The sequence below is a fragment of the Nyctereutes procyonoides genome, unplaced genomic scaffold, assembly GCF_905146905.1.
Source record: "Nyctereutes procyonoides isolate TBG_1078 unplaced genomic scaffold, NYPRO_anot_genome, whole genome shotgun sequence".
In the NCBI taxonomy this organism is placed as follows: domain Eukaryota; kingdom Metazoa; phylum Chordata; class Mammalia; order Carnivora; family Canidae; genus Nyctereutes; species Nyctereutes procyonoides.
In genome coordinates, this window is record NW_026575141.1 from 1,560,469 (window position 1) to 1,574,899 (window position 14,431).

General features: G+C 37.6%; 1 protein-coding gene across 4 annotated transcripts in view; it reads right to left on the minus strand.

Moving 5' to 3' along the window:
• The window catches only part of EXOC4 (exocyst complex component 4), a 746,310-nt gene that overhangs the window by 689,818 nt on the left and 42,061 nt on the right, over window positions 1-14,431 (minus strand). For all 4 annotated transcript variants that reach the window (XM_055307533.1, XM_055307534.1, XM_055307536.1 and 1 more), the window contains exon 4: window positions 7,098-7,282. In XM_055307533.1, coding sequence (XP_055163508.1) covers window positions 7,098-7,282 — 185 coding nt within the window. The remainder of the gene's footprint in view (window positions 1-7,097; window positions 7,283-14,431) is intronic.

The window sequence follows — 14,431 nt, forward strand, 5'->3', positions numbered from 1 at the left end:
TATAAAGCAAATTATGCCAGAAACAATCCCTACGACCATAACCCTAAGGACTTCTTGGTCATTAACTATCCATCTAGTAAGGATCTACTTCTATGTGTTTGACTTCAACAGCCATGAACAGTTTGGGTTTTGTCGGGGTTTTTTATGAAGGGTTAGAAGTACTAGCAGCTTATTAAACATTTACTTTTTAATTAGAACTCATTTCTGTTCTTTCACTTAATAATATGTCCAAAATTCACAGGGCAGCTCCCTTGGCCGATTTTATTGTCAAACTAAAACTTGACAGAAGTGAGTTGAACTTTAAGTTGTAAATCTAGTAATGAATAGATTCACCTCTATAACCCCAACAGCTGGCACAGTACCTGGCAAAGAGCAAGTGTTCGTAAAAGTTTGCTAAATCAAACTGAGCTAAGAAATAGCTGTCAAAGATAATATGCCCTTAGTAAGAAAATTTAACTGAATAATGAAACAGGAATGGCTAGATAAGTAATTCTCTGTAGTTCTGAGATCTGCCTGAACATACAGAAAGAATAATGAATGATTCAGAGGGTATAAAAGTCAAAAACAGTCATGGTCTCAAATGACAGATCAAGAGCAAAGACATGTAATACGAAATAAAGTGAAACTAAAATCTAGGAAAAGAGGGAAAAAGAAGAGAAAAAGAACTGAAAGATAAAAAGAAAACTGACACGAAAAAACTTTAGAAGACAAAGTAGGAATAAATAACACAATGGAGTCAAGCATGCTCTTTACATCCCCACAGACAAATATGGACTCCAAAATCTACAGGGCTGAAATTTTCTCCTCCATGAGCCAGAGAGCATCCAAGGAAACAAGGTCAAATCAAGGGTAAACCCAGGATGCATGAAATAAAAGGATTAACTTAAAATAATTTTTATTGATTCTATCAGCCTATAAAGGCATTTTAAGTTTTTAAATATATATATTAAGAAAATAAAAATAATCTAATATATAGTGCCTTCCAACACACTTAACAGAAAAGAGTCTGTCTGCCCGTCCATCCCTGCCCCCTCTATACATACACATGCTCATACACACAAAATGAGCACACTTTCTTTTTCAACATTATTTGGATTATCCTCTATAGAATTTTAAATCCTAGGTATGTAAGTATGTATGTATGTATGTATGTATGTATTTGAGAGAGAGGTATGTATTTATTTATTTGAGAGAGAGACAGATAGTGAGAAAAAAGCAGAGTAGGAAGGAGAGGGAGAAGCAAACTCCCCGCTGAGCAGGGAGCCAGGCTCCTCCTGGCTTGGTCCCAGGACCCTGAGATCATGACCTGAGCAAAAGGCAGATGCTTACCCAACTGAACCACCCAGGCACCCCTAAATCCTTTGTTTTCATTTCAGCAGTAAACATTTTGCCATTTCATTAAAAATATTCTAAGTGTCTGGGTGGCACACTCAGTTAAGTGACCAACTCTTGGTTTCCACTCAGGTCATGATGTCAGGGTTGTGAGATCGAGCCCCGCATCTGGCTCTAAGCTCAGCACAGAGATTGCCAAGGCTTTCTCTCCATCTCTCTTTCTGCCCGTCCCACCTCCCCTTCTCCCTAAAATAAATAATTAAATATTTTATAAAAAATGTAAGATAAAAATAATCTCCAAAAGCATCATCAATAATTGTATTACTATTAAAGTAATAACACATGCTCATGATGAATCCATTCCCAGTTGTGAGGGTATGACAAGTACTTACAAGTAATTCCTTATATCAGTGTCAGCATTATCTTTCCTGGAATTTTCTAGAAACACACATTCATGTCTGCATATAAAGGATACAAATTTAAATACATATCCTGTCAATTCTTACACAAATAGGTTCATCCTATACATATGGTTTTTCAATTGGCTTTTTTTGGACCCAAGAATATATCTTAGAAATCTTTTCCTATCAGCTCAAAGAGATCTGTCTCATTCATTTAAGAATTACATGGCATGGATATGCCACATAATTCATTTAACTATATGCCTCTTGATAAACATCTAAGTTGCGTATTTGTTGTTCTTATCAACAACATTCCAATGAATATCCTATTACATATATTTTTATGATATGCTATTATATTTGTAGGATATGGGCCTACAAAGCCTCTTCCACATACTTTCTCTTAACTTTTTCTAACGCTAGTAAAATTTTATCATATGATTTTTAAATTGAGTTAGGATTTTTTATATGTAATAACAGGTTAGCATCTACATTTACTTTCTTTAGCCAAATGTCTAAACACCAATTTCTAGATAGCTTTCATTCCTTCCACTTACTTGGATTATTGTTAAAAAAAAAATATTAAAGTCCCATATATCCTGCATTTGTTTCTAAATTGTTTTGCTGTCCCTATCTGATTTTTTTTCCAATCCAATTTTCTTTGCATACCTGTACTATTTTGATTAGTTTTAAAATATAGTTTAGTATTATATAAGAAAGGTCTTATTATCTCCCTTTAATTTTTTTTTAATAATTCTCACTCATCTATTCTTCTATGTGAACTACAGATCTGACAATTTCAAAAACCCAACTAGGCTTTAACTAGAACTGGTATCTTTGAGTTAAGAACATGGAAGGTCTCCTCATTGATGTAGGTCTTGTTTCATATCCTCCAAATACCATTTTTATTATTTTTCCATCGTGTTCTCTCTTATTACATCTACTAGTTGTCTGTTTCTACTTCAAAAATATCTGTTCTTGGGGCACCTGGGTAGTTCAGACGGTTAAACATCTGCCTTCAGCTCAGGTCATGATCTCAGGGTCCTGGGATGGAGCCCCACATTGGGCTCCCTGCTCAATGGGCAGCCTGCTTCTCCCTCTGCCTCAGCCCCTCCCCCACTCATGCTTTATCTCTCAAATAAATAAAAACCATTTTTTAAAATTTGTTCTTTATACATAGGTGCCTTCATGTGATTTTTTTGTTCTCTCCCACAGTAGAAATTTGTTGTTGAGTGTTTGTGTTTGTCTTTGGATACCAACAATTGGAACAGTTTTTGTGTTTGGAAAGAACTTCCATTGTCTGGGTCAAAGCAAAGAGAAGGGACACCCAGGCGGCTCAGCAGTTTAGCACCTGCCTTAGGCCCAGGGCGTGATCCTGGAGTCCTGGAATCGAGTCCCACATCGGGCTCCCTGAATAAGCCTGCTTCTTTTTCTGCCTATGACTCTGCCTCTCTCTCTGGGCCTCTCATAAATAAGTAAAATCTTTAAAAAAAAAAAAAAAAAAAAAAAAGCAAAGAAGAGAGCCCAACTTCCTACTGTAAAAGTTAAAGGAGGCCAGACATGTCTCAGATGCTTCCACCAAGGACTCTGAATCTTGAGGGAATAAGGACAGATGCAAAGACATTTAGAGGTCACTGGCCTGAAAGTGAAAAATCCAGCAACCACAGGCATGCTGACAGAAGGGCAACAACCCAACCAGACCCTTCCCTAAGGCTTGTCGATGATGTGTGCTCAGCTGCTTCAGCTCCCCTGGTCCCTCCTGACTTTAGAGCCTGATTTTACAGTCTTCCTTCCCTTAAATTCTATGACCGACCTTACCACTTCCCACTTAATTCCTTTCCTTATTAATCAGGATTGACTTCTGCTACTTGCAAGCTAAAACACTGGCTAATAGATAATCCTTTGTACTAGATAATATTTTATTTGCTTCTCTTCTAATGATTTTCAACATAGAAATCTTTAAATATATGTATCTAGCTTAATAAACACGAAATTAAACATTTTTCCCATTATTCAAATCCAGAACTTCTGATTCATCTTATACAAGAATTAGCATTCCTTTTTATGTCCTACCTGTCCAAAGTTCTCAGTCTCAAACTTAATATGGAGATATAAATCCCCTTTATTATGGAGTATCCTTTGACCACATAGACCTTTTTCAAAAATAGCTTCAGCTTTATTTTTGATCTTGCCAAAATACATCAGTTATTTAAATGCCAATTTACATATTTAATGCCGTGTGGTCCTTACAGTAATTTCAAACTACCTACAACTTTATTGTTCTCAAGGTGCTGATTGTGGTTTGTATCATATTTGAGTATTTTTCAAATACTCAAAAAAACCCTACTTCTTTCTGATGTTAATTTGTATCTGAGGATGTCTGTCTGCTACCCATGTTTATCAGTGTCCATTTGGCTGGGTATATAGAAACCTTTGGTCTCAACTCTTTTCCATTCAACACTCTGTAGACTCTGTTCCACGATCTTCTGGCATTTCATGTTCAGCAAATCCTGGTGATCCTGGGTTTTGCTCCTATTTATCAGGCCTAGGTTTAACTGTATAAAATTGAAGACTCAAAAGAGCAGTGGCCTGAGTACCTGAGTATAATAAAAATTTTCCTTCCTCTCATCCATTTAGGGATATACAGGAGGAGCCACGCTATCAAAGAGTTTAGGATATGCCTTCCATACTCAAGATCACCTAGTATTCAAGATGGTTTGATGGTACCAATCCATGTCCCTGACAGGAATTAAAAGGAGAAAGTGAAGGGTAAAAGAGCAAGCATACCAGTTTGGCTGGCACCTTTAAAGAATTTTCCTATGAGCCCAGATTCAAAAGCTTGCAAGCAAAAGTCTCACCTTAGGCTATGCATGAGGATGAGCAATATAGCCTGTTAGTTGCTAAGAACAAAATAAGGGTTGTCATTAAAAATGAAGAAGGAACAACTAGGCATCAGGTGGTCAAATAACCATCTCTGTCACAGGAGATTTTTCTTCCTAGTCCTTACAGAAATTTTTCAAAATTCATAAAGATTTCCTGATCCCATCTAAGAATAAGTCTTTTCATTAATTTTAACTTAAATACTTTTGATTTTCAGACCAAGGTCTTTTGGATTGGGGTTTGTGTTTCTTTTTTTTTTTTTTTTTTAAAGTAGGCTTCTTTATTTACACTGTAATTATCGCCTCTATTTCTCTGTATTCATTTGCTAGGGCTGCCATAATAAGGTACCCCAGACTGAGTGACTTAAACAACATAAATTTATTTTCTCACAGTTCTGGAGACCAGAAGTCAAGATCAAAGTGTTGAAAACGTTGGTTTCTTCTGAGGACTCTTTCCTTATGTTGCACTACATCTTCACAAGATCTTCCCTCTGGGCGAGTCTATATCCAAATTTCCTCTTAGACAGACACCTGAGTAGGGTCCACTCCAATGACCTCATCTTAACTTCTTTCCTCTTAAAAGACTCTATTTCCAAACCTAGTCACAGTCTGAGGTACTAGCAGTTAGAACTTTCATACCCCAATTTTAGGGAGGCAAAACTCAGCCCCAAACACTATCATGTTATTGTTGTTCTCCAGAATAACTAAAATCACTGTTCTCCAACTTTCACATCTACTATCTTTCTATCACCTTCTGTTTTTCCTCTTCATGATGAGGAAACTTTTCCTTCCCTATCACCGATACAACTCTTTAATGGTTTAAGCAAAGATTGAATTTCTCTACTTTATTTCATTGATTCTTATATTTTGCTCATGTTTTCATTAGTTCTTTTTGCATCTCTACCAATTCCATTCTTACAGCTCTCCCTTAACTTTTCATAGAAACCATATGCTTGTGCATACAACCACAAGATCTCAGTTATGTTCAACAATTCGGCATGTATTTTGGCAGTTGGCTGATCCAGGCCAGGAGGCTAAACTGATCTTAGTTCAGTTCCAGGGGGTTCTCATCCTCCTCTGGACCTAACACCATCTGGCCAATGGCAAAGGCACAAGAGGGCATGCTCTCTGCCACAGGCATATTTTGGGCCTCTCCTTGTTCACATGTTAACAAGTAAGCAAAAGCAAGCCTCCCTTCCCTCTCCCTAAAAAACCCCAAAACAAATCAAAGATCAGGAAGTATTCTCCTCCCACTATAGCAGAAGAAAGAGTAATCATTTTGAATAATCTATTATATCATCTTGCATCTTCTGAAGAACTCAAGCATCTTAAATTTTCCTGTTTTGATTTATAAAATTGTTTTCTCAAATAAATGCTCTTTTCTGAGACTTCAAGGTAATGCTTATTTTTCCCTTATGTTATAGAGTATCTTCATAGGACCCAGAGTAGTTTTGATTGTTTTTTTTTTAATCCCTACATGGGAATAAATCTATTCAGACCTGCTATTTACCACCACACACTATAGAAGGAATTTCTTTAGCACTGGCCCAACACTACTCTACACTAAGGAACTAACATACTATCCAGATCCAGTGTTGAAGTTAAGTCTCCAGTACCTATCCCTCAGCTCAATTTGTGTGCCCGGCAAAAGATTTTCTAGTGCCCATCTGTAGAAATGAGATAGAAACTTCTCTTTCTGTCAGGGTCTCGGACTAAATTGAAGCATCACGCACAAAGTTGGCAATTTTTGTCTGAACAGGATAGGATTTCAAAGACTTCATTCCCAGCATGCATTGCTTCCAGTGCTCCTTTTGGCCACAGCTGGATGAAAAAATATGAGCACGTGCATTTCGGCAGATACTGCTAAACTGCCCTCTGAAAAGATCTTACAGCTATTTTAAAGGAATGTTGGAAAGACATGCACAGCTATCTGATACATGTTAGTAATGTCAGTATTCTACTGTCTCAACTGTCTTTAAGATCTTGTCTTACTCCCTACCAGGTCTAGACTAACCTAACGAATTTCTTGAGTCCACACGCCAGTTCTTAAGTATAGGTCTATGCTAAGATCGGCCCAGGGATAAAAGAAAAGTGCTCTCTTTGAAGCTCTCCCGAACTATTCCAGAAAGAAGATTGTCTAAAGATGAACACAACCCCAAGTAATAGTCTTTTAACTTCAGTTCATGCACTTATGTTTCTACATTACACTGACTGTACTACACAATTTAAGGATCTTTTTTCTCTTCCTTCTGAGATACACCAGAGCATCTCTGATCCAATATAAAGGCCCCACAGCAAATGTTTCTTATCTTTTCATTAAAGGATCATAATAAACGCAATGAAGGAATGAAGGTGAGGGAGAGGAAGAGGAGAAGAGGGAGAGATGTGGAGGAGGAGGAGGAGACAATAGGACTGTGGGAAACAAATAACATTCCTTCAAATTCACCACCACAAGACACAGTAGCCAAGAGCCTCTTTAACCAACCTCACTCTCCCTTTCTCCTTGTTATGCTGCACAACTCGGCTAGTGGATTTGATGTACAGGTGCCGGTGCAATTCATCTATGAGAACCAAATGGAGGTTCATCTTCTTGCTATGAAGCTCCAACCTAAGGTCACTCAATCCCTCCACCTGGAGCAGGGGGCCCTCCAAGGACTCGACTGCTGACACCTGAAGGGGAGGGAAAAAAATGATTAAGTAGGACAACTATATAACCTCGCAATATTAGAAAAATAAGACTATTTTTATTTGAGACTTTCTTTTATGAGACTATGAGACTTTATTTTGTAAAACATTGAGACTTTCTTTTATGAGACTATGAGACTTTATTTTGTAAAACAAGATGACCACATTTTTAAAAGATATGGTAAAAAAAGAGAGTTTACCAGAACCTTATCAACATACACCACACTTTGAAGAGTATCAGGTAGAGAGGCCTAGTTCTGCCTTTGAAGGGTCTAACATCTAAGTGAAATAACAAAGAACATAATAAACATGAAGAAATATAAAGTGCTGCAAAGCTGTACATGTTATTTATTCCCACATGCATTGCCTGTTACCAGACACAAGTTAAATGACCTTCCCAATTAAATTATACCATTCATATTCTCAAAAAAGTCCACTTACTAATGATTTAAATAAACTTTTAATCAAATTTAGTTTTTTAAGACTAAGACTAAATAAAAGGACACTACATACATTTTTAAATAATTCTCAAGGTGATCATGAGTCAGAGTTTGGTCAGCCTAAATCTGTATGTGTGTCTACCTATAGTGAGATATGTATATCTCTTGCTTTTTCTCATACACACATACACACAGGGCAACACCCATTTTACATGAATGCTACAAGGAGAAAACAGCAGTCATCACCTCTCTCCTTGGCCTGATCCATTTCAATAGAAAAAAATGGGACATGAGTGGTAAATAGGAGATAAACTACGGAGAGGGAAATACTCCTGGTATTAAGTATGATTTGGGAGATCTTAAGACAAAAAAAGACTGGATGAATAAAAATGGCATGGGAAGGCCTACAACAAATGAATAAAAGGAATTCAGAGAGCCTGGAACAACCCACTTTGAAACCAAAGCAGTTAACTGCAAAGGAAAAAAACAAAACAAAACAAAACTATGTTAATTACATGATCCCATTTATTCATGTATGTAAGATTATGTTTTCTTTAAAGAAATATATAGATATAGATATATATACACACATATATTTTAAAGATTTTATTTATTTATACACACAGAGAGAGAGAGAGAGAGGCAGAGACACAGGCAGAAGGAGAAGCCGTCTCCATGCAGGGAGCACGATGTGGGACTCGATCCTGGGTCTCCAGGATCACGCCCCAGGCCGAAGGCGGCGCTAAACCCCTGAGCCACTGGGGCTGCCCCAGATATATATATATTTAAATATATATATACATATACTTTTTTTTTTAAGTAGATTCCACATCCAGTGTGGAGCCCAACATGGGGCTTGAACTCACAACCCTGAGATCAACACCTGAGCTGAGATCAAGAGTCAGATGCTAAACTGACTGACCCACCCAGGCACCCCAAAATCTAGATTTTCTTAAAAGAAAGTAACAAAGTGAAGAGTATACTCTAGGTACTATTCCTTAGGAGAAAAATAAAAGCAAGAAAGAAATACAAAGGATGCAATAATAATAGTAATAGTAGCTACTAGTAGTAATAGAAAAGAGAGGACACAAGCTGAACTCAGAGGGAAAAGAGCCCCATGAAGCTTCGCAAAGGGATTCCTATGCTATGACCATTCCCTGCTTAGGTTATACTTGTAAATATTCCTAAAAGGTACAAATAAAGGCAGTAACTAATAATACCTCAAGGTAAAAATAATAAATATAATTAGGGATATAAACATGCTCCTAAAAAGTATGGCATTTATATAAAAGTAATAGATAATAAAAGCCATGAAACATACCAATGTTCCGAAGCGTTGATCACAGCCCTACACCAATATACACAGTCATTTGGGAGCAGGTGGACAGCAAATACAGAAAGCCTGGGAGCCACCAAATACAAACTGGCCTGAGATGGGGAGGGAAATGCAATGGCTTACCCACAAAACACATCACTTGTTACATGATGTGCTATAATAAAATGTCAGTAGCAAGTAAGTTTCCCTAAGTTAACCAAGAAAGAATCAAAGCATGAAAAAATGACAAGCTCTGGGCCAGCCCTGCCCCCTTGCAGCCTGCATTTTCATGCTGACTTGCAACTGCCCCTGGGACAAGGGCCCCTGGGCCTCATGTGAGCTGCCAATGATTCCAAATGGAAAAGCAGCGTCACAAAATGACCACCGTGTCCCCAAGGAGGAAAAACAACAACAAATTCATTTACACTTATGCTCTAAAATGGATTTTAACTCGGGTCTCTAACAGAGAAAGGGGATGCATTAACCTTTAGTGACATCGAGTTCCAGAAAATGAAAAATAATTTGGTAAGCCACTGGCCCATCATGGAGCCTTATCCCTTAAGGTAATTAAATCCAGCTGAGATATTTAAGCTGAAAAACCACCCACTGCACATCCGTACTCAATTTGTTTGTAGGAATTTGCATGAAGATTTTTTAACCCAAACAGTTCATGTTCCAAATATAAAATTATAGCATAATGTCAACTTTCAAAGCCACTTAAATTTTTTTTTAAATATTGGTAAACCACTTACCACAGTGCCTGGCACATAATGAGTGCTCAATGACATTAGATTTTTACCAGAATCTATTTATTCTGTGGATAAAGAAACCTCAAAAGGTGTTACTAACATTGCTAATGCTGTATCTTCAGTAAAGTGTTGTTTGTTCATAGTACCATTATAAACCTTTGAATGACAATCTTTCTGAATATGTTTTCCTGACCCAAAATCAAAGTATAATTAATATATATATCTGAGTAGTCTTAAAATTTCAAAGGCTTGAAAACCTTACCACAGAGAAGATAGCATAGTCTTATATTTATCTGAAAATACAGTGTTCTAATTTTCTGGCCCTCAATTATTGAAAGCTATAATTATGAAAGCAGGCAAGGTAACTGTCCTTCCCTATTCTAATCTTACTAAGTGGTACTAAAACTAAGTTTAAGAAAATAGTTGTCAGAAGAAGGCATACAAATGGCCGACACATGAAAAAATGCTCAACACCACTCAGCCTCAGGGAAACAAAAATCAAAACCACAATGAGATACCACCTCACACCAGTCAGAAAGGCTCAAATTAACAACTCAGGAAATAACAGATGTTGGTAAGAATGGAGAATGGAGAAAGGGGAACCCTCCTCCCCTGTTAGTGGGAATGCAAGCTGGTGCAGAGGTGCTAGAAAACAGTATGGAGGAGGTTCCTCAGAAAGTTAAAAATAAGAGCTAACCCATGACCTGGCAATTGCACTACTTGGTATTTACCCAAAGGATACAAAAAGAGTGATTCAAAGGGGTACCTGCACCCCAATGTTTATAGAAGCAATGTCCACAATAGCCAAGCTATGGGAAGAGCCCAGATGTCCATCAACAGATGAATACATAAAGGTGTGGTATAGATATACATTGGAATATTACTCAGTCATCAAAAAGAATGAACTCTTGCCATTTGTAATGATATGGATGGAACTAGAAGGAATCATGCTAAGTGAAATAAGTCAGATAAAGATTAATACCATATAATTGCACTCACGTCGAATTTAAGAAACAAAACAGATGAACACAGGGGAAAGGAAGAAAAAATAAGATAAGATAAAAACAGTGAGGGAAGCTGGGGCACCTGGGTGGCTCAGTTGGTTAAGCATCTGCCTTCGGCTTAAGTTGTGACCTCAGGGTCCTAGGACCGAGCCCCGCATCGAGCCCCCTGCTCAGTGGGGAGCCTGCTTCTCTCTCTCCTCCCCACTCTTGCTCTCTGTCGCTATCTCTGTCTCTCTCTCTCTCTCAAATAAATACATAAAATCTTGAAAAAAACCGAGAGAGGAAAACCATAAGAGACTCTTAACTATAGGGAACATACTGAGGGTGGTTGGAGGGGAGAGGGTGGGAGGATGGGGTAATGGGGGATGCAAGGCATTAAGGAGGGCACGTGATGTAATGAGCGCTGGGTGTCATATGCAACTGATGAATCACTAAATCCTACCCCTGAAACTAGTAATACACTATGTTAACTAAATTGAATTTAAATAATTTTTAAGTGGTACCAACATGTTACAACATGGACAGAACTTTAAAATATTATGGGAAGTGAAATACACCAGACACAAAGGATAAACATTATATGATTCCGCTTATATGATGTGCCTAGAACAGGCAAATTCAGAGAGACAGGAAGTAGAATCATGGTTTCTGGAATATGGGGGGAGGGAGTAAAAGGAGAGTTACTGTTTATTAGGTACAGATTTGCAGTTTGGAAAGACGAAAAAGTTCAGGAGATGTATGGTAGTGACGGTGGCACAACATAAATGTAGTTAATGCCACAGCATGTTTAAAGAATGTTTAAAGTGGGGTTCCTAGCTGGCTCAGTCAGTGAAGCACACCACTCTTGATATTGGGGTTGTGAGTTCCAGCCCCACACTGGCCATGGAGATGACTTAGAAAAACTAAAATAAAATCTTTAAAAAAATAAAACAGTTGTCAGTGCAACACTTTTATCTCTAGGACATCAGTTTATAGAAACCTGTCACTTACATGGTTGCAAGCAGCTTATACCATAAAGCTTACACATAAGGAAAACTTGGTGAGGCAGAAAACAAACCAACCAACCACCAGTGATGGTCACATTGTTGGGGGAGGGGAGAGGACCTGGTTTCCAGGCATTTACTAACATTTACGCTTTATTAAAAATCATTAAATATCCTTGGAGCGTCTGGCTGGCTCGGTCAGTAGCACATACAACTCTTGATCTCAGAGTTCTAAGTTCAAGCCCCATGTTGTGTATAGAGATTACTTAAAGTCTTAAAAAAAAAATCATTAAATATCCACCTACATTTAGCTATATATAACTAATGGTACAAGTGCAACTGAAGAGTTGTGTTTTTTTAATGGGGTCATTTTATGAATCATTTCACTGTTTCCCAAATTTAACGTCTACAGAGTACTTCTTAAATACCACTGATGAAACATTAACAAGAATTCAAGAGATGCAGTTGCAGTAGACAGCAACAAAATGAGCTCAGAGGGAAGTTGCTATGAGAAATTATTAAAATTGGGTTTTTAAGTGCACATACTGCATCAAATATATATTGTTACAGAATAAGACATACCAGATGAAAAATCAATACACAACATACAGTACAGAGGTTCACTGGTAAATGCTGTCTATACCTCTATCACAGATGGAGTAACAAACACTCATGCCCCGAATGATCTCTAGTATGACAGTCTAGAATTTGCAGATAGGCCACACCGTCTTTTTAAGGTAGATTAGTATATAATGAGCCAATTAAATGATCTGGAAGTTTTCCTAGACATATTTTCTTTTTTTTTTTAAGTATTTTATTTATTTATTCATGAGAGACACAGAGAGAGGCAGAGACACGGGCAGAGGGAGAAGCAGGTTCCCTGTGGGGAGCCTGACACAGGACTTGATTCTAGGATCATGACCTGAGCCAAAGGCAGATGCTGAACCACTGAGCCACCGAGGTCCCCTCCTATACATATTTTCAAAAATAAAATTAGGGGATTGGGGGAGATACTACAAGCAGGGAATGTTTTCATACAACTCTTATTACTACCCAATTGAACATTAGTATTCTACTCACCACAAGTGGAAACTGCCTAGATAACAGAACTCTGTTCTGGATTTGAAAAATATGTCCTTTAGGATTATGAAAATAAGCAAGTATTTACAAAATGTTTTAACACAGGATACTGAACAGGGAAGCATGTTTTCCTACTAGAAACCTATCCACTGAAGAAAACAAAAATCCCAAAAATGTTTCATAATTAAGTATGTGAAAAGTACAGTTAAAATACACATAATTGGGCAGCCTGAGAGGCTCAGCGGTTTAGCACCACCTTCAGCCCAGGGCCTGATCGAGATCCCATGTCGGTCTCCCTGCATGGAAACTGCTTCTCCCTCTGCCTGTGTCTCGGCCTCTCTCTGTGTCACTCATGAATAAATAAAATCAAATTAATTAATTAATTAATTAATTGCATATAATCAACAATTGTCTGGTACTTCAAAAAAGTTTAAATTGAGAAAGAAGTTTACAACAAAGGCCATCTTTGTAATTATGAACTACAGTGCTCTTAAATTTTCTTTCCCAAATGTCTATTTCTCAATTTTATTCTAATTTAAACTAGGAAATTATTATTTTATCATTAAGTGTTTGTCTTCTGCTAATCTCACTCAACTTGATTAGGTAAAATGATCTAGTTTTGTGCTTTACCATAAACCAATGGACATGTTTTGGAGGAGGAACACCCAAGTGGGCCATTCTGGACAGCTGTTTCACTGAAGAGATACTGGAAAAGAAACTACTGATCTATTATTATTATTATTATTATTATTATTATTATTATTATTATTATTTTAGTTGGGGGAGGGGAAAGATACAATGGTAACTGACATTAGTAACTGTTTCTAACTAAACTATCTGTTAGCTAAGATAAATGCTTATTTTGGCAATCATGTTCCCCTAAAGAAAGCAAATGTATTGCCACTGTGAGATCCAAAACAAGTATTTCCTTCAGGACTCCAATAATTACATGGTTCCAAAATGTTTTATCACTTTTCCATAGGTCTGTATGTTTCCCTTAAGGAAGCATTTTTCTAGTGAGACCACATAACCATTCCGAAAATGTTGCCTTGGCTCAACTTACAGATGCTATATAAAAAGGTATGAAATTAAGCTATTCCAGAGAATGGATACCCTCTCCCTTCCCATATGTACGTAAGAAGACACAAGTTAAACTTCTGGAACAGTCTCAACTATGAATACCAGAAATCTCTGGCTATGAACACAAAAGCAGCAAGCCTCAGAATCTGACATTCACCTAGTACCCAGGCCTGCAGCTAGTTGCCACCAGGGCCCCCTGAAGTGCTAGAAGGCAAACTCACGTGGCTTCAGGCTGCCCCTCAAGACAGCCCTCCACCCAAAAGTCTCTACAGTCAGGCTCGGGGAGTCCTAGATGGACACAGGAAGTCTCCCTCTGAAGGCAGAACAAGCCATACCCATCTTTACACAAACAGTGAAGATATTTATCACCAAGAATCCCAAATCAGTCACTTACCAAACATTTCCATTTTGCTACACCACAGTGCCCAAAGCAGAAATCTGGCTATTAGACAGGAACATTTAAAAAATCAAAGACCGAAAAAA